Source organism: Bactrocera dorsalis, chromosome 4, assembly GCF_023373825.1.
Source record: "Bactrocera dorsalis isolate Fly_Bdor chromosome 4, ASM2337382v1, whole genome shotgun sequence".
In the NCBI taxonomy this organism is placed as follows: domain Eukaryota; kingdom Metazoa; phylum Arthropoda; class Insecta; order Diptera; family Tephritidae; genus Bactrocera; species Bactrocera dorsalis.
Genome location: NC_064306.1, coordinates 30,298,559 through 30,319,780, shown reverse-complemented (window position 1 = coordinate 30,319,780; position 21,222 = coordinate 30,298,559). Strand labels below are relative to the sequence as shown.

The following is a 21,222-nucleotide window of genomic DNA, read 5'->3' as shown; positions in this document are numbered from 1 at the left end:
CATTATGAACTGCCAAGGATACTGAATAAAAATATTATGACAGTTTGACATGACTCACGCGTGATCTGTCAAAAAATGGTATTGAAAAAGTACCTCTACTTGGATCACCCATTATGTACCGAGTCTACTGTGAGCGAAAATGCCAAGCATTTTTCTCGCTTTTGTTTACATACAAACCGAAGCGTCATCGTTATCTCGTTAACCTTATCAGGTGACGCGGTTAAGGGGCGTTGTATTATGATTCAGTATGCGTTAATATTCGTCTTTTTTTTTGTTACTACGGGTTATCGCCTATTTGCATGTACATATGTATGTATATCTACTTGAGAGCGCTGATATCTAAACGTCTACCAGAATCCGGCGCGCGCTCGTGAAATGAGCAGACGCAGCTCTTGATTCATAGGCGTCACAGTGCGGAGTATATACAACAATAACTGGCACTGACTACTGTTGACTTACTGAATAACTCATTGCAGCGCGACTGACTAACTGTCTTAACTGACTGTCTGACTGATGGATGCCCATAAAAAGGGTGGTGGCGGAGCGCTAACGCGTTAGCGTAACTGCGACGTTGCGGCTCAGAGCGCTTGGAAAACCATATTTGAGTGAGTTTACATTGTATTGTTGTGTCTCAGCCAAGACCAGCCAGGCAAAATAAGCTGCCACGACACTCATATGTACGCGCATACGTGTATACCCCGGTGCAGCGCCACCGCGTACGCCGCGCTCATCTCGCGCTCTGTGCACGAGCACTTTTTCGCATTAATTCGCGTCGCGCGCATTACTTAATTTCCTCTTTGATTACTTTTATTTCACTTCGCGTTTTCTATTCAAGCGATAAACGTGTATTTATTTTTGTTTTAATTATTTTATTTTCGTGCGCAACGGCCATATCTATATGTATATTTATTTATTTTGTTCAATACAAGTTTGGCTTACGCTGACGCGTCGCATGACGAACAACGACGGCGCTCGAACGGATACAGCTGTTGCGCGCCAAGTGCTACTACGATTAGCCCGAGAGCTGGTCTGGCTTGGCCATACCGCACACTGTCGTTGACTTTTCGCAGCAGTGTGCAGTGCGCGCCGCGCGTCGACGTCTTGATTACCGCCTTGCATGCCTTATTTTCGCGCTGCCATTGTGTTTAACCAAGGTGTTGCGCGTTTTTCCATCCCAGTTTGCATTTGGCTACTTTTTTTACGTTTTCTGGCTTTCAAATCGAAACTCGGATTTGTTTATGCAAACGCGCGCCATTATTTTTTCTATTTTTGCTGTTGTTGCGGTCGCAATCGTCGCGTTCGCCGCTGTTATTGCCGCTTTGTAAGCGGAATTCCGAAAGTAATTGCACATTTCGTTGCGTAGGCAAGTCCAAAGCGGGTGGCCGTTCAACCAGCTGTGCCAAGCGCTAGCGGACGCGTCGCGTTGTATTAAATAAATTGTCAATCGCCGATTCGCATCGATTTGGTGGCTAATTGAATTAATTCACATCGATAAGCGCGTCAAGCTCTTTCTATTTAATAAATCGACCAACAAGCGACGAGCGCTTGAGGACAGCAACAAAAATGAGTTGCCTGCAGCTGCATTTGCTCAACATGGACGAGCGCATAACGCGACTACGCAAGTTGCATAAACTCGAGAAGTCCAACTCCTTGCCATTGCATGCGACAATAGAGTTGGAGCCCGCGCCTAAGCCGAAGTCTAAGTCCACCAAGTGTAAGAAGAAAGTGACAGCACGCTTGGAACGCGGCAAAAATGTCAGTGAGGCATGCACTGGCTTTGACGACAGCGATGTTGTTGGCGATGTGCTGCGCCTACAAAGCGCCGATATGTTGGCTGAACTTGACGGCGTAAAGTGCGTGTGCCAGTGTACATACTAATATGGCCTTCAGCTGTATAGTAAAAATAGAATGTGCCATTGTGCATAAAATTATTTATACGACTATGATACTATGCACACCTACTTATGAGCATACTTATGCATATTTGTAGAGTTGTTGTTGTTTCATTACTTATTTATTACACGTAGTGTGCTTTATCGTTATTGTAATGTATTTGTTTGTAATTGTGTTAATTACTTTGGCATTTCCTCAATTTCATTCTCTCTTTTTGTCTTCCAGTGAACCGCGCACAATCACCATACAAAAGGGTCCACAAGGTTTGGGCTTCAATATCGTCGGCGGCGAGGATGGTCAGGGTATATATGTGTCATTTATACTGGCTGGCGGACCCGCTGATGCTGGCGGCGAGCTGAAACGTGGCGATCAGCTCTTGAGCGTCAATAATGTCAGCTTGAATAATGCAACACACGAGGAGGCCGCTCAGGCGTTGAAGGTGAGTTCACCATTTTTTCATACTTTGAGTTGAAGCGACGAGAATATTTATACTTATATTTTATGAATCATAAGAAATATTGGCGTAAATGACGGTCAGGTCAATATCTATGAATACATATACAGTACTAGCGCTAAAGTGAAGTTTTCGCCGCGTTTCTTCTACATTTGTGCATCTTGGATATAAGTTTAAATGAAGAGTCGCACATACTCTAAACATCCTTGCCACTATTTAACGCAGAACGTCCGATTTTGTAAGAAAATTAAACTTTGTCAAGATCTGATCTGAGATCGGTGAAACTTGACTTTTTTATTGGCATAGACACGGCTTACGCGTTATAGCCGCCTTTGCAACATTGCACAAGTCGTTCTTTCTTTTCGCTGTTTGAACACCGGTATTTTAATTCGCTGAACTATGTCAATGTCGTCGTATATCTCGTACAGCTCATTGTTCCATCGATACTCGCCGTTGCCGATGCGCAAAGGATCATAAATCTTCCACAGAACCTTTCTCGCGAAAACTACATAGTAACACCGACTCAGCAGATGTTGTCATCGTCCATGCCTTTGCACCATATAGCAGGATGGAGATGATGAGAATTTGGCTTTGTTCGTCGAGAAAAGACTTTACTTTTTAATTGCCTACTCAGTCCGAAGTAGCACCAGTCGACAAGAGTTAGATTTCTTAACTGACGTTGTTTTTGGTGTTAATGCTGTTTCTAAGATAGACGAAATTATCTACAACTTCGAACAGCAGTGCCGTGGCAGCCAAGTCGGGAGTCCGACGACTGTTTGTTTGATGACAGGAGATATTTCGTCTTGCCCTCGTTCACTACCAGACCCATTTGCTTCGCTTCTTTGTCCAACCTGGAGAAAGCAGAACTAACGGCGCGGTTGTTATGACCAATCGTACGCCAGCAGTTGTACACTCTTGTAGAAGATTTTACCTTCTCTATTCGGCTTCGCAGCTCAAATTATTATCTCAAAGATCGAAGAAGTCGCATGTTTGGTATCAAACGGATCGGAGAGATCCTTTCCGATTCTTACGGAGCTTTTGGTATAGCGAACGTCAGTTTTTCATACCGATCCTCTCTTCACGGTTTTTTTCCAAGTTCTGGCGGACTTTAGTGAAATCAAAGAACGTTTGGATCCTGTATATGGCTACTGTTCTCCTTCGATACGTGGTTACGTGATCGCTAATTGGTTTTTGATGAGCCAATCCCAGATATGCCGGAAACAGCTATACAAAATTCGATCATCTCGTATTGGCAGACCGCCGATTGAAAAAGCACCAGAAAGCAGAGACAATGGACATTTAAAAATATCGCTTGGCCTTATCCTGCATAAAATATTGGATTATCATGTCCACTATCGACTTCGTTTGCTCTTACGGACAACAAGGTCAACGTGAGACCGCTTCGTAGCAGTGTTTAAGGTTGTTGGCCGCCATTCAAAGGTTTTTCTGCATCGTTTTACGACCGTTGATGTAATATGAATCCAATGGAACACACCAGAGACCAAAGGATAGTGGAAATACCCAGCGAACTGCCGCACTGCTCCATAGAAGGCAAAGGTGCTCCTGTTGGCTGAAGGAAAGTGATTAACGTTTTTTGTGTGATTTCCAATGACTATTTGGGGAAGAGCAAAACGGTCTGATAGATCTATTAAGCAGCAATATTGGAATAGATTGGACGTCGAATTGCAGTAAAAATTATTTCATGTGGGGAGTTCGGTAGCGCGAGGATTTGTCGGATCGCAAACTTTTTCATTTACCCATGAAATTTAAATTATTTGGCACCATTTTAAGATGATTTCGTAAGGTCAATTTATGCTTTTTAACCAGATAAACAGTTATGTGTTTTTGAATTTCCGTCTAGTAATGATGTTCCCCATTCTATCGTTTACAGAGTTCCGGTGGCGTTGTCACATTGGTCGCTCAATATCGCCCCGAGGAGTACAACCGCTTTGAGGCGCGCATACAGGAGCTGAAACAGCAGGCTGCGCTCTCGGCCGGCGGCACGGGCACACTGTTGCGCACCTCACAAAAGCGTTCGCTGTACGTGCGTGCGCTCTTCGATTACGATCCGAATCGTGATGACGGACTGCCGTCGCGCGGTCTGCCCTTCCGCCATGGCGATATATTGCACGTGACCAATGCGTCCGACGACGAGTGGTGGCAGGCAAGACGCGTGCTCGGCGACAGCGAAGACGAACAAATCGGTATTGTGCCATCGAAACGACGATGGGAGCGAAAGATGCGCGCACGCGATCGCAGTGTTAAGTTCCAAGGTCATGCCGCTACCAATAATAACCTGGACAAGGTCAGTAATGAGGTACAGTAGCGCTAGAGCGGTTGGTGTAGCCGTAATTGTTGTAAATGTTAATTTGCTTTTATTTAATGAATTTTTTCTATTTTGTTTTTTTAAATTAATTTGAATGTCATGGACATGCTATTGGTGCAGCAATCGACGCTCGATCGAAAGAAGAAGAATTTCACATTTTCACGGAAATTCCCGTTCATGAAAAGTCGCGATGAGAAGTTGGGCGAAGACGGCAGTGATCAAGAGCGTAAGTAGCAACAAGGATGTGCTCTCTCTAAGTGGGTGTGCGTGTGTGTGCGTGAGCTGAATATGTTTGCGGAAATTTTTGTTTGGAAATGTAATTTCGTTTCGTGTGTGTGTGTGCGCGCGTGTGTGTGTGCATTTAAGCGCTTTTGTAGTGAATTTAGCTGCGTGTCAGGCTTTTTGCAGCGCCACGTACAAATCTCAACTTACTTATGATAGTTATTTTCCAAGCAGGCTTTTAAGTATGACCCCATTTTATTTATAGGCAGTTCGTAGCCCCTCTGGTTACTGCTATTATCAGCCTATTTACTTTAGAGTCTGTCCCAACTGTATCAACTACTTAAAAAAAATCTTAATTGCTAACTTTTTTTTCGTAACTGTATATTGAGCGTTATGTTTTGTTATGCTTATGCTTTTTGTCAGTTGGTTATTATGTTTATCTTTAATTAGTTTCTGCGTTTAAATTGTATTATATTTCTGTTTGTTTTTTATGTTATTGCATATACTATTTTTTTTAAATATCAATTATTTTTTATTAATTTGTATATTTTTTGCTTTTACATGAAAATCACGTACACAAACTACTTACCATCACGTACAAACAACAACAAACAAATAACTTGAAAACTAAAAAAAACGAAATTTGAAAAAAAAAAATTTAAACGAATATCTTGTGTGGCGTCCAATCAACTCATATCAACTTCAACATCAATCTACCTCGTCCTCCGTCAACAAAATTACCACCACTTTTATTTGTTTGTTCATCATCTATGCGTTAATTCATTGCATACATAAACATAACCGTAAATACGAATAATACGGAATGTGATTGCATAAAATTTTAAATTAATAATAATAATTATAAAAAAAAAAATATTTAAATATATACATATAAACGCTCGTTTGTTACAACCATAACACACTTATATACATACATATATATATAATATATGTGTACCGTCACAAATCCGTTGTCTCCGTCCGCATCACCGTCATCTACGCTTGGCCCTTTGCGCTGCCATAATTGCTCCATCATCATCACGATCACCGTTGTCATCGGTGTTGTTGTCGTCGTCGTTATCGCCGTCGTCTTCATATGCGTGTGTTCGTGTGTGGTGCGCGTTTACAGCAAATGCAAACGGAGTTGTAAACAGCAATAGTGAACTTGATGTTAACAATGTTAACAACAATGATTCAAATGAACCGCAACGTAAGTGTTGAATTTAATTTTCTTCTAGTCGTTTATTAACTATACAAATCGTAACATATTCTAGTTACTTAAGATAATAACAAGTATTAGAAAAGAGTATTATAACGCAGTATGTGGGGTAAGGTTAAGCGTAAAACATATTAAAATATTGAAAAAAATATTAAAAAAATTGGAAAAATTATACATACTAGAATATTATAAAAAAAATTTGAAATAATTAGAAAATATAGAAAAATATTATTGAAATATTTTAAAATTTTATAATATGCAATAATATTTTTAAAAATTTTAATGAAATATTACAAAATTTTTAGAAATAGTATTAAAATATTAAAAAAACAATTTTTTTAATTTTTATTAAAAATTTTAATGAAATATTACAAAAGTTAAAAAATAGTATTAAAATATTAAAAAACAATTTTTTAAATTTTTATTAAAAAAAATTTTTTAATATTACTGAAATACAATATTATAAAATTTTTAAAAATATTTTAAAATTATTTTTAAAGAAATATTTTTTTCTACCACAAACTACACTTACTAATATGGTTAATGCCTTCTTTCGGTCTAAAATAATTTTTTGTAATTACTTAAAAGTCACCAAAGGTCTGTATTGAAATACCTGAAACATGAAGACGGATTAGCCTTCTAGCCTATTTTCAGCAAATTAGTAATATTTTCTCTGCAACAAAACTGTTGCATTGTGTAGAAATAGCATTTATATTCAAATGAGGTATTAAATTTTTTACAACTAAATCGAAAAATCGTACGAAATTCAACGTCACTTTGCGGTCAGTATCTAAATATGTGTCATATTATAATTAAAAGTTATTATACTTTGAAATGACCATACTTTTATCTAGAATTAAACGAAAAAACCTAACTTCCGCTCAAAGTTTTCGAACTATTGATTAAATAATAATAATAAGCTGTATAAGAAGTTTCATGTCAAATCGCCAACTGTTTTGGTAATATTAATATTTAAACCAGATTTTTTAATGCCTCAATGTCAAGCAGTTATAATTGAGTGCAAATTTGGTGCAGTTTTTATTGCTGGAATATGTATGTATACTCGTACATATGTGCATAGAGTACAGTGTTGGTAAAAATGATAGCGCTTAGTATACTTATATGTATGTATATGAAAATCTTAAGTTTTAACTCACTGGAAAATAATTGCCCTCCAATAATTTATAAAAGTTGTTACGTTTTTAAACGATACCTTCAGCTGCACAGAAGCTATGTATTATATGCTTTACAGGCGTATTTTAAATATACATATAATATAAAAGCCTGCAAAAAGTTCGATATCTTGATCCAAACGTGGTTAGATCGTCAAGATTGATACTCCTACACATCTACACCCTTCACCTTATGGTTCGACCCCGTCGAAACAGTACGTTTCCTGAGCCTACCGTTAGATGACCTATATATTTCCGTTTTTATTTTCAGTTTGGTGACTTTTATAGTATTTACACTTAATATTAAAAAATAGAATAAAATTAACTAATTTTCGCACAACGCCAGGCCTTTAACCTGCAGTAATCTAATCTAACAATCTCAGCATAATTTTCCAAAATTAAATTTCTGGTTTACTGGGTACTCAGAACAGCGCACAAATGTAGCATATATAAATAAGTATTAATTTTTGGTTAAGGGTTAAATAAAATGTTTACATCTACTGGTACTGAAGCATACGAAAGCAGCGTCTCGACACAAATCGAATGTTCAATACGAAAACAAACACTTAATCTTTTTGCAATTTTGGTATCGTCTCAAAACGCGTGCGCGCGCACAGCAATTCGACACCTACACACACATACTCACACACGCGCCAGTGACCTTTCAATATGTGTAACTGCATAATTTACCGACACGGACTATAAACAATAAATTTTCAATTGACTCTTAATTACTCTTCAATTAATTGTCTTTACTTTTTTATAACGTTTGATTTTTAATCGTCAACTTTAAATTGCATATAATGCAATTCTTCTTTTATTTCAACTACTCCCACACGCAACTTTGTTGCAAATCATTTTCCCATTATTATTTATTTATTTATTTATTTATTTTTCAAAATTCATGCATTGCTTTACTCCAACAGCGCCAAGCAATGAGAACACAGTAAAAATCTTTCATAATGCTTCTTCTCAACCTTACATGTGTCCCTCTAAACAAACATACATACATGCATTAATTGTGTGTGTGTATGTATGTTTAACGAACAAAAGCAACACAGCGTCCAGTTTGAGCGCTCAACTTTCGTTGTTTCTCAGCTTAAACTCCGCTCATTAATTAAAAAAACACAAATTTGATTTTCTTATGTGTCAAAATTTTGGAATATCATTTCCCTGTCTCCCGACCTTTCTCAAGCCACAGTCAATATTCACAAATACATAGACAGTTTTCAGTTGCCACATTCTATTTTGGCCAATCGAAGTGTCTCTCTTTACATGACATGTGTACATCTTTTTTCTCATCCATCTTATATACAACAACAAAATACCACCTAGTCCCCCGTTCCCCCACTTACTTTTTTGTGTTTTTTTTTTCTACTACTGCTGCTGTTCTTTTTTAACTGAAAGAAATCTCTTCTTAATTCTTTAATTTTCTAGCTTTTATGCTTTGCTACACACAAGACGATGCCAATGCTGAAGGAGGTATGTACCAGTTACTTTACTGTTGTTTATACGTTAACCACATACTACTTGCATATATAATTTATCGATATAAAATTAATATAAATATATATATACATTACTATATACTCTAAACAACTCTTTATCTCTACAAACATACTACTTACTTTGATTAATGTAATTTTTAACTGTAGTTTCACAATAGATTTGCTCATTTCCTTTGATTACTCTTGATTACTTATTATAATTGCGTAATTTTTGTTTTTCCTACCAATTACTTACATACTATTATATATACATACATATGTAATATTCGTATATGCATAGTACTTGTACCATCATTATCACATACAATTTGATTTCCTTGTTTTGACTAGGCTTTAAATCACCATATGATTAATTATTAGCGCTAATAACATATACATATGTACAGTTATAAATGAACATAATGTACAGTACAATTTGCGACTAACCAAACTAAGTATGTAATACAGTCAGTAATGCAGTCAAATATACTCTCACATAGTTAGCATTTTATTTATTTTTACCAACCATTTTTTATATACTTGCATTACAGACATAAAATACAACTTTTTATATTTTATTTTTATATAATTTTGAATATAAATATTCATATATACATATATTTTTTTTGAAACGTTTGGGAATCAGTAAATGATTTTTAAATTGGTTTTCGACACAATTGCATTATTCAAATATATTTTATTTACTTCTTATTGGCTGCGCTGTTTGGGAACCGCTAAAGGTTACATTAGGTTAGAATCTGGTAGGTCAATAAGTCACGGTTCGACTAGTTTCGTCTTTTGCGGTACCAGATGAAGTTTAGTTCTAAGTCTAAAAGAAGTACTCATCCTTTAGGGTGCCTGCACGACATGAATGACATGAATTTTAACAGACTCTATGATACACATGATACACAGGAGGAGGGTGTATCGTGGAGACCACAGATACAGCGTAGTCTTGTCAATGCGAGTTGCGTAGTTGACTAAAAAATCTCCAAAAATTATTGATAATTAGTTCTGTAATACCAGAAAAAAATGTTCACAAATATTGAAAGCCCTAGTACAACTTTTCTCAAAATTTTTAATTTATTCTTAAAAAACGAAACAGTAGTTAAAGTCAATTTCCGGCGTTGCCTACAATGCGCGTATCCATTCACGTTGAATGTCCTCAATTGACTCAAAGCGGTTTCAGCGAAGCGGCCTTTTGAGTTTGCTGAATAGCTAGAAATCACACGGAGCTACATCAGGCGAATACGGTGGTTGCGGCAAGATATTGGGTGAAACTTTGGAGAAAAACTCTAGAAGAATCAATGCAGTAGACGCTGCATTATCGTGGAGCAAAAACCAAGAATTGTCAGCCCATAATTTCGGCCTCTTCTTACGAATAGTATTCCTTGTTGACAGTTTGGTCAGTCGGAAGAAATTTGGCGTGCTCCACCCCTCGATAGTCGAAGAAAACTCTATTACTGAGCTGTTTTGACGTGATTTTATCGGCTTCGGCTTACCTTGGCCACGATATTCGGCCTATTGATAGTCTAAGGGTCGTATGCATAGATCCAAGGCACATCGCCAGCAATTCGTGTTTGTTCGCAGGAATGTACCAAAGCATTAGCCAAATGGTTTGGGTGGTTTCGGAGTTTAGATATACATATATTTAATTCTGCTATCTTCTACTTCTTTCTTTACCGTAGGAATACCAAGGTCTTTATGGATATTTTCGTTACGCTTGTAAAATAGTGAACGCGTAATTGTTCTAAGCATTTTCGATTCGAACCTTTGTATTATATCAATATTAGTTGCACAGATTGTACCCCTCAGTTGAATGCCATACATCCAACTCGGCTTTATGACCGCAAAAAAAAACACTTTGTTGTCTAGGCTAAATTTAGAGTTTTTATTTAAAAGCCAATTTAAATTTGCAGCTCTAATCTTCACACATGTTATTTTACTAGAGATTGAAGTTAATACATTGTTAGCTGTTGGAAGATCTGCTGTATACATGATGTATAGAGTTAGGCCTAAAACGCTGCCCTGTGTTACACCAGCCCTTATCTGTCTTTCATCCGATATGAAATCTCCTACTTTCACCATAAATACTATTTAAATAAAGCTCCAATGTTTTATATAATTCTCAAGGTAGAATTTATTTACACCTTATCAAACGCCTGGGCTACATCTAGGAATATTGCTGAAAAGTACTCCCTGTGCTCAAATGCCTTCCTTATTTCGTTAGAAATTCTATTTATCTGCTCTACTGTATGACGTGTGGACCATCAGTTGATTTTGATGGCCTTCCTGGAGGTGGTTCGTCGTCAACGCGTTCACGACCCTCTTTGAGTAATTTGCACCAATCAAAAAGACTTCCTCGCAAGAAACAATTATGACCGAAGGCCTTTTCCAACAACCTAAACGTTTCGGCACCAGAAATTTGAGCCTACGAGCCTAGGAAAAAAATATTTTGACAAATTGGCGCGAAATTTAAATTAAAAAGTCTTACTATAATATATTCCCTCAGTTTTTGTACTAATCACGTGCTCCACTCCTCAAGAGGCTGCTCATTTGTCGGAACGGCCGATATTGGACCAATATAAGATATGTCTGCCATAGAAACTGATTCATTAGAACAAATTATTTGTATAGAAAACTGTATTATTGAAGAAGATATCTTCACTAATTTTTACATGCATAATTGTCTAGGACAGTGCTAGAATCATCAAAGAAATTGTGCTGATCGAACGACTATAGTATATACATTGCTGCCATACAAACTGACCGACCAAAATCAAGATATAGTTCTTTTTATATTATGCTATGAGAAATGTACCTGTGAAGGGTAATAGACTCGGCGCAACCAAACTTAAAATTACTTGAAAAAGTTATCTATAATTTTTTATTATTTAAAAGAAAAAAAATTTAATAATTAATTATTTTTTTTTTATATTTCTGTTTTAATCATTTTTCTATATTTTTTTAAATAATTTTTAATTCGTTTTTATTTAAAAAAATAATAATTTTTAATTTTCAAAAAAAAAAAAATTATTTTTTTTTGGACTATTCACTTGCATTCATATACACACATACTCTGATAAAAATCAACTGTAAATATATGTAGATATGAGAAATATTTATTTACTCATTATGCGTGCGTAATCAAAATATTTAATTTTCTTTTATTTTTTTTTCATAATTACGTAAAGCGTACTCATAAATATTTGTAAAAACATAAAAAGTATTATATAAAATCATGCATATTTGATTTCACAAATAACAAATATTGCATATATTTTCTATGTCGTATGCATTACTTTTATGTATTTTTTAATGATTTACACACACACATGCTATTTACATACATAAATACCGTACAGTACTCAAATACTCCCTCGTATACACGATGCTCATGCCCTGTCCGAAAGCTTTCAGCTTGAGCATAGAACGAATGCTCTTTGTGCATACATACATACATACATATATGGGTTTGTATGTATGTCACCTTCAGTTGGAACCTAAAAAAAAACTATAAAAACTAAAAAAATTAGCTCTTTTATAGGAAAATTGTTAATGAACAGTCAGAATACTTGTACACAGTGTTTCCCCAGTGTATTTTTTTTTTTTTGTTTTTATGCAGAAAGTGGATGAAAACATTTCACTGTACTTTTAACGACAAAATTCATTAAATATTCCAGTGTACATACAACATCTGTTTACTATAAAATTGGCAAACTCTTTAATGTGCAAACATATACGCCGCCGATCCGCTCCACCCCCGCTTGGCTTCTTGTCCTGCTGCATCTGTGAGCGATCGCTACATTCATTATTATTGCTTTTTAGCTTGGCGAATTCCGGCAATTTGTTTATACACTCGTATATACTCGTGTCGTATCTGCTGTGGCTTATTTGTTGTTTGCTTTTTTGAAAATATTTTGTTTTCTTTTTCATAATTTATTAATTTTTTTTTAGAATGTTGTGTATTTGTGTATTTTATGTTTCCTTTTATCTCTCTCCTGAATAAAAGCTTGCCGACAGCCTCTGTATTGTACGATAAAGATCTGTCGTAAGATTTCGGTACAGCTATGTACTTAATGAAGGCTGTCGTCTTTGTGCCAGTGTGTCTTAAGAGCATGACAAGTTTATGTAATACTTCAGCGAGTCGCTGTAAGATTTGAAAATATGTTTTCTTTTTAAGATAAGTGAAATTATTACATATTTTACGGCTAAGAATATAACAGGGAAGCTTTTCTGCTCACTTTTAAGTATTTTAAATTATTATGAATCAAAATTGATTGAAAGTTAATATTTTATAAAAAAAAAATTCAAATTCTACTCTTTTTATACCCTGAACAAGGTGTATTAAGTTTGCCATGAAGTTTGTAACAACCAGAAGGAAACGTCGGGGACTTTATAAAGTATATACATACATAAATGATCGTCGAACTCGAATCTTTATAGCATATATTTTGCGTACAAACTGATCCTTCAAAGTCAATATACATGAATATCTTTGGATACCTTTTTATGATATACATTGTGACAAAAAAGTTCCGGGAAATTATAAATAAAACGCAAAATATTGAATTATTCATCAACATTTATTTTGCCGTCTTCAAAGTAATCCCCACCGAATGAAATACACTTATACTTACGATTTTTCCAGTCCTCCAAACACTTTTCAGAAGCACTTTTTGGAATGGCCTTCAGCGAATTTTGTTCTATCTCTTCGATCAACTGAAAACGGGTTATACGGAGCGCCAAATTCAAGCGCCAAGAAAAATTCAAGTTGTACCAAACTACTAATATCGAAAAAACAATGGGGATCACCTGGAGTTTTAAGCGATATTGGTATGTTTTCGATTTGTTCTTTTCTCCAATTTGACGACTGTTGACTTGTTGCATGTCAAGCTCATAACATCGGCATAAATGCTCTCGATGAATCCTCTAAAATCATTTGAACGCGCATGAGATGGCGCGCTCTCTTACCATCTCTCTCTAACACTTGCCTGACGATTTTCAAGCACCATATCCTTCACATTTTTAATATTTTCATCAGTTGAAGTGGTCGAAGGTCGTCCAGAACAAGGCATGTCTTCAACGATCTCTCGACCGTCTGTGAAGATTTTGTACCACTCGTTGGTCTGTGCTTTTGATAAAATTAAATCAACGTAAGCCTTCTCCAGGATTCGCAACGATTTCGCACACGAAATTTGGTTAGAAATACAAAATTTGAGACAAATTCCTTATTCGATATTTGTATCCATTGTAAAAATGTCAACGCACTATTGAGGTGTTCCGACTTAAGCAGCTGCTGTAAACAAACTGGTTGACAGATCGCGCTCATATTAAGAATAGTCCTACCAACTTAGCAAAATACTTTTTTTGAAATATCATTTATCCGGGAACTTACAATTTCAGGGTGCTTTTTTATCACAATGTAGAAAATGCACCTGTAAAGAGTATTATAACTTTGGCGCAGCTTAAGTTAACTTCTTCGCTCGTTTTTAAAGGAAAATAAAATATATTAATTAATGTAAATACATTCTGTGTTTCTTTGGCTCGCCTAACTTTGACTTCATTTTTCAATTTTTCTAAATAAGTGACTAATTTAGAGTATTTTTTTTTTGGTAAATTCCAATTCTCAACTAATTTTTGTAGTCAAAGACATTGTCTTGTGGTGGTTAAAACAGGTGGTAGCTACTTTTGAGAAACGCGACCGCTTATGGCTTCAAATAGCGATCTTAGAAAAACTTCATTTTATACTTGAGATTTTTTTCATTTCAGCGATTGTTTCTCCGTCAACCACAGACCATCTACCTTGAAAGTTTTGAGACATAAAATTTCCTTAATTATTTTCAGAAAAATTTAGACTGAAGCATGCAATTTTCCCGAAAAAGCTTCGTTTTTTAATCTGTGTCAAACAGACAATTGTTGGCTTTTATCTAAACTGGATGATTTCAACAGCTTAATCTCTTGGGTTTTATTCAAAGTGTACCTATTTGTTAGTTCGAAATTGAGGGCTAAATTTTCAGCGTTGAGCATTTATTTTCGTTTATTCTAAAATACAGATTTTCCACGCTTCAAAACTCGGTGAAAGCGAGGACCAAATTATCATTTGTTCAAGTGAATGCCATACAATAGAAGGCTAAGACTTTAGCTCGTATATGAACACCCTGTTGTATTTATATATTGCAAATATATAATTACTACCTCTTTTGACTCGGCTATAATCGCGTAAGCGGTGTCCACGCCAGTAAAGAAGAAGAAGAACCTCTTTTAGAACTCTTCAATTAAATATTGACAAAAATCCCCACACATTTTGAATTTATTTCTATTTTTTCTTTTTTTATGTGTTTTGCTTCATTTTAAATTGTTTATATTTAGCGTATCAGTTTGCTAAGCGTCAGTCAAGCAAATCGAACTTCCCTGCAATTTGATGAACAGCCTGCTTAAGGCTTGTATCCTGTGATAACCCAACGTGCTTCCTTTTATTTTTGTTCTGCTATAATTTTTCACTTTGAAAACTTTCTTTTTGATTTTTCTCCAATTGATTTATAGTTTTAAAATAGATTGTATATAATGTAGATTTAAGCTACCGCCAATGTACTTCCTCACCGGACCATGCAGCAGCATCTTCCTCACAGAAACCGTATATGGACCCCACAAATATAACCGCGTATTAAGATATATACCCAACGCACTGTGGAAATCAGCCGTTAGTATACAGTAGGCAAAATTTATTGCATAATTAAATAGCTATCTTGTGCGCCTAAAAGTGTGTCGTCAGTTGTATGCGACTAGTTGTATAATCCATTGCATACTTTTGTGCGTGCTTTTCCAATAATTTAGGTCACATTTGTGTTTGAAAAAAATTTAGTGAATTTTTACCCCGTAAACTGTGGCTGCTGTCAATTTTGTTAGAAAATTAGTTATAAATATAGACAATTGTGTACGTGAATCCACTCCAACAGCGCATACCCGAACCTCTGCTCAACTCGAAACTCCTTCACACACAATGCTCCACTACCACCATCACTCGGTTAGTTACATAGCAATTCGGCTTAAGAAAATATTTACATTTGTTCGATCTTCAATTGCTTTGTTAGGTTTGTTCGTTCTGTTTTGTGTTTCATAACTCCTTTTATAGTTTTATTTTCAGCCCTTTCATTGAGTAACTACTTTTTATTCAAAGTCAAAGCCTTTGTTTACTTTTCCACTTATATGAGTTGGTATCATTTTGTTGCAAATTCACCGTTTTGGTTGCAAATTGTGTAGTTTTGAAATTAAAAATACTATTTTTTAAAATCAACACACACACACACATCCATACTTATTGACATCAGCATACAACAAGTCTTCACTACTTTTTTGTTTTGCAAAATTTTACTTCATGAACACATACAATTAAAATTACAGTTAAAATTCAAATTGAATTGAAATGAAGTATACACCGTCAAAATGTACAGAAATAATAGATTTTCTTTTTCTTTTGAATTTTTGTCGTATTTTCTACTCCTACTACTCTACCACCACTACTTTTACTACCTACTCCATTACCAACTACCTACTACTACTACTCTGCCAATCTGCTACTATTTCAACTACTACTACTACTGCTCTCGTTCGCAAATCTACTCTTCTAAAACGTTATCGATTAATTGACTGATTGATTGATTGATTGTTGTTTGTAATGTTTTAATTCGAAAATTAAAAAAAAATCAAAAATGTTTCGTTATTCAACAAATGGCCAAATCCAACTACTACTACCATCACAAATCAAATGAACCGATACAAACAAATCAAAACGTATGCGAAATCCTTAACGAAACCAATATGAAACATGTGTACCGTAACAACCGTTATGGTGGGATTGCCTTGAATACGGCTAACTACTATCTACTACTACTTCTACTACTATTTTGTATCACTACTACCAACCACTAAACAATTGTATGCCATCAACACAACAACAACAAATACTACTACTATTATCGCTATCAACAACAACAACAACAACCAAATGTACCAACAACAACAACACGAACAACGTAACGTTCGCACTTAAAGCCGAAATTATCTACCGTGTGGAGTTGCCAGATATGGAGCAGATAACACTAATCTATTTGGAGAATAGCGATGCTGACTATCGTAAGTCCAGCGGCTGAATGAAAAAAATAAATTAAAAAAAAGTATTAAATAAAAATGCGTAATATAAAAAAGCAAAAAAGTATTAAAAAAAAAAATAAATAAAAAAAATTAAAAAAAAAAGAAAAATTAAATAAGTATATTCAAGAGTGCCAACATAAAAAGAATGTTTTGAAAATTTTCAAAAATTAAAAATAATTGTTAAAGCAATTTTGAATTAGCAAGTGCAATGTTTAAAATAATATAATTACCGTTAACAGTTTTAAGTTTGTTTAAGCAACAAAAAAGCAAAGCAAAACAAGCAGCAAAGCTTAGCAATTTAAAAGTTTACCCAAAACAAGTATTTTATGTTAGCTTTTGTGTTGAAAAAATTAAAAAAAAAATTTAAAAAAAATAAAAAAGCTAAAAAGAAGTATTAAAAGTCACAGCAATTTAAATGAAAAAGTAGCAACCAAATTTAAGCATATACATTAAAGAAAGAAATTATTAAAATGACAGTATTTTGTTCTCTTAATTTCAATATTTATATATATACATATATGTACTTTTTACCTTAAAGCGTCTTTTTTCTGGTTTGTTTCGTTCGTACGTTCGTTCGATTGTGCATTTCTTATGAAACATACTATTTCGTTTACTTTACTCTTAACTCCACCACTCCACACCACTCTACACCAAACACACGTGTTTTTGCCGTCGCCCCATGTTCCGTTACAGCGCAACGTTTAAAATAATATTATTAAAAAAAATACAAATTTATTTTTCAAACAACATGATTATGCTGAAAATACGTTTACACTACTTGCGTTACGTTAACGTTATGTTATGTTATGTATTGGCTTGTTTTATGTTCTGAGACTTTGCGTGCTACAGCTGCTTGTTTGAATTTAATTGTTTGTTACTCATTTCCTTAGCGTTTTTAATTTTGTAGTCGAACATTTTTTCGAAAACTATCCACCCACCCAGCTCTCGAAAGCCAAATTCCCTTTAGTTTACACTTTCGGTTTCCTTTTGGTGTTCTCCACTTTGTTTCTGTATCTTTTCTAGCTTTTAGCCGAAAAATAGCTGAGTTTGTTTTGGTTTCATGAAATGTTAAATAAAAACTTTAAACATTTTTGTATTGAACTTTCGGATTTGTTTGACGTTTTCCAAACTTTTTGCTGTTTAACCTTATTTTGTTTGTATTTCAGTTGTATTGATACACAATTTTGGCTTTTACTGCGTTGTTTTAGTAATTATTTATACTTCGTTTTACAATTCCACCTTTTTTTAACCGATTCCGATCAACACCTACCGTCATTAGTCTCCTCTTTGTTCCTTCGTTCGTTTGTTTGTTCCTTCGTATGTTTATTTGTTCCTTCGTACGTTTGTTAGTTCCTTCGTATGTTTATTTGTTCCTTCGTATGTTTATTTGTTCCTTCGTTCGTTTGTTTGTTCCTTCGTATGTTTATTTGTTCCTTCGTACGTTTGTTAGTTCCTTCGTTCGTTTGTTTATTCCTCAAATGTTCTCTCGTTCCTTGCTCGTGTTTCCAAACCAAATCCAAACCACCGTACCACCAACACCAACACCACCGCCACCATCACCACCACACCCATCGCCTTCAACGGCCCATACACCAACTAGCTGTTACGTACACATCCAGCCTGCACCGTTAAACTCGTACAATCACACGTAGTTGCATTTCGTTCGTTTACTTTTACGTTTTACTTTGAATTTTGGTATGCAAGTCAGCAATTTGCAGCGACGCATACATTTTGTCTCTTGCCTACTTTTAGGCTGCATTACCCATATTTTTTGTCTTGTCGCCATTTTCTTTTACATACATACATATCTGAGACCCACCCACCTTTTGTCGCATTCGTTCGCCCGTTACTACGTTTGTCTAGTATGTAGTCTAGTCTAGCATCTAGCAATCTTGTTTGTAGACCCCCCTCACCCTATTTTAGGTTCTCAACGCATCCACCAACAATTTCTTTTTACCAAGTACCAACAACAAAATCGTAGTGCTGTCGCATTCTAGACAATTTACACCTTTTTCATTTTCTTTTATACTTATTTCGTTCTTCAGTTTTGTTTATAATTCCGTTGTTTTAATTGCTAATTGCATTTGGTATGAATTGTTTTGCTGTTGTTGTTGTTCTAATGTATTGTAATACCTCCAATATTTTAGTGCATATAGCTCGTATTTGATAATGATCTTAATAATGCATTGAGACCATATAGTACCCCGAATAGTCCCTCTTGCTGAAGAAGCAGTTTTTCTAGGTTAAAAAATCGTATGTCTTCCCCTTTGTTTAGTGTAAAATATATAGTATAACCTCGAACTGTGTATTTTAAGAATCTTGAACTCAATTGAAGTTTTTTGTTTTTAAAGCCATAATATTAGATTAAGGTTTTGAGTAGACGAATATAACTTGATCTATATAAGACAAGATTTATTGATTAGTCTATTAAAGCTGAATTAAATCTTAGCATAAATTAAACCTTGGCATGTTTTAGCGGAATGCTAATAAATAGTAAAATAGTTTCATTGTGTGACTTGTATGTAATATTAGTGCATATTGAGGATTATATGTAAGAAACTAGAAGAGTTCATTTGGAAAATTATTAAAACTCATCTCAATAGATTCTACTTTTATGTTGATATCAGAGTATATTAATGAAGTTAAAACCAAAATTGAATTATACTTTTTTTTTTAAATACGAGCAACGTTTTCGAATTTTCGAAAATTTAAATAAATATTGTAATATAAGAGCTTAAAAAATTTCTTTTAAAAACCCAACAAATGTAGTTTAAACGTTCGAAAGAAAAAAAAAAACTAAGTATCACACGTGATCACGCCCCTTCTGCGAGGGATCTCATGAAATTAAAATAAGTTCAATTCAAATGCAAACCTTTGAACTCGGCATATAACAACTACCTACAGCAAATTGATTGATTGGATTGCCAAATTTCAAAACTAAATTATCAAATTAAAAAAATCTCAAAAATGTATTTCAATAACTTAAACAATTTCTAGAGGCTAACAATTTCTCACAGCATTGTCAAAAAGAATGCCCACTAAAAATTATTTAATCTATTCAAAAATTTGTTGTTTCAATTAAAAAAGTTTTAAATCTTGTTTTATTGGCATTGAAACAATGCTAACTAAGAAATTCGAAACAAAAAAATTAAGCCGTTATTTTTAGTACTAGAGAGGAAGAACCGATTAAACACCAACTGTCTTCGATTCGTTGAGAGTAGCAAATCGAACCAACTGAACCAGCTGCTCGCGTTAACTTTCTTCTGAAAAATAATTGTTTTCTATTTTATATTAGAAGGTTATTATTGTATTATGCTTTTGTCCGCTGCTAACAGCTGAGCTCCGGTGTAAACCTTCTGTTTAGAAATTCGGCTTTATAAAGTTCAATCGATTTCTCGTCGTCGCAAGCAATCATTTTGTTTTGGTAACAGCCAGCACTCGTGCATGAAAGTGGCGTACCCGAATTGCTTTGCTTAGTGGCAACTCCTACCTCACATTTGTCAGCACAGTTTGCACGCACTTCCATTGAGCTCTGGGAACATTTCCTTCGGAAACTCCCTCATCCAGAAGCCCAATGATAATGCGTTTCCGGGTCTGACATCAGCAAATGACTTAGCAGGTGTCACACCTTTTGTTTTCTGCTTTTTGGCTGCCACTGATGGCGGTTAAGGCTTAAAGTTGTGTAGAACCGCTTCCGCACAATCAATGGAATCCTGGAGCTTCTTTGCCAACTACTTATTGGGTAGCTATACCTTCTATGACAGATGCACTACAGGCATGTCCACTTGTGTCATCTCCATCACCTCCCGTCTTTGTACCATATTTTGAGTACCGTGATCCCCGCTACGTTATACCACTTCAATTAGATAGCGACAGATAAATTGCGACTCGACATGAATTATAAAATAAAAATTACCACCCTACTGTTGCTACACATTCAATATATCTTGGATTAATATTTTTCCAATCCATTTTAATAACATTATAAGAAAACAGGAAAAATCCCAAAAAAATATAATTTCAAAACATAGCAGTTGATGCAGTGAGGCTTCTCAAACAATTGGCTCATGGCTATAAAAAAAATATTAATCTTGAATAAAGAGCCTATGACTGGACCTACGGCAAGCTTGAACATGTTTTTCATAAATTGACGATTTCCAAAAAATCGATTTTTTTATTTCTAGACTAGAATAGGTCGTAGGGAAAGAGAAAGGGAAACGGGTTATACACAGTTAAAAGGCCGAAAAAATGAATCTTCCAGAATTTGTTCTGAGAAAACCCTTAAATTTATTGAT

The 21,222-nt window shown here is 35.0% G+C and overlaps 1 protein-coding gene across 32 annotated transcripts in view; it reads left to right on the top strand.

The window, feature by feature from the left end:
• LOC105224246 (disks large 1 tumor suppressor protein) overlaps positions 1–21,222 on the top strand; it is a 155,748-nt gene that overhangs the window by 125,249 nt on the left and 9,277 nt on the right. For 15 of the 32 annotated variants that reach the window (XM_049456221.1, XM_049456222.1, XM_049456223.1 and 12 more), the window contains 6 exons: positions 2,119–2,332; positions 4,239–4,664; positions 4,794–4,899; positions 6,025–6,105; positions 8,724–8,768; positions 16,829–16,909. In XM_049456221.1, the coding sequence (XP_049312178.1) occupies positions 2,119–2,332; positions 4,239–4,664; positions 4,794–4,899; positions 6,025–6,105; positions 8,724–8,768; positions 16,829–16,909 (953 nt within the window). The remainder of the gene's footprint in view (positions 1–2,118; positions 2,333–4,238; positions 4,665–4,793; positions 4,900–6,024; positions 6,106–8,723; positions 8,769–16,828; positions 16,910–21,222) is intronic. The other 17 variants (XM_049456210.1, XM_049456234.1, XM_049456233.1 and 14 more) reach the window with 12 other exon arrangements.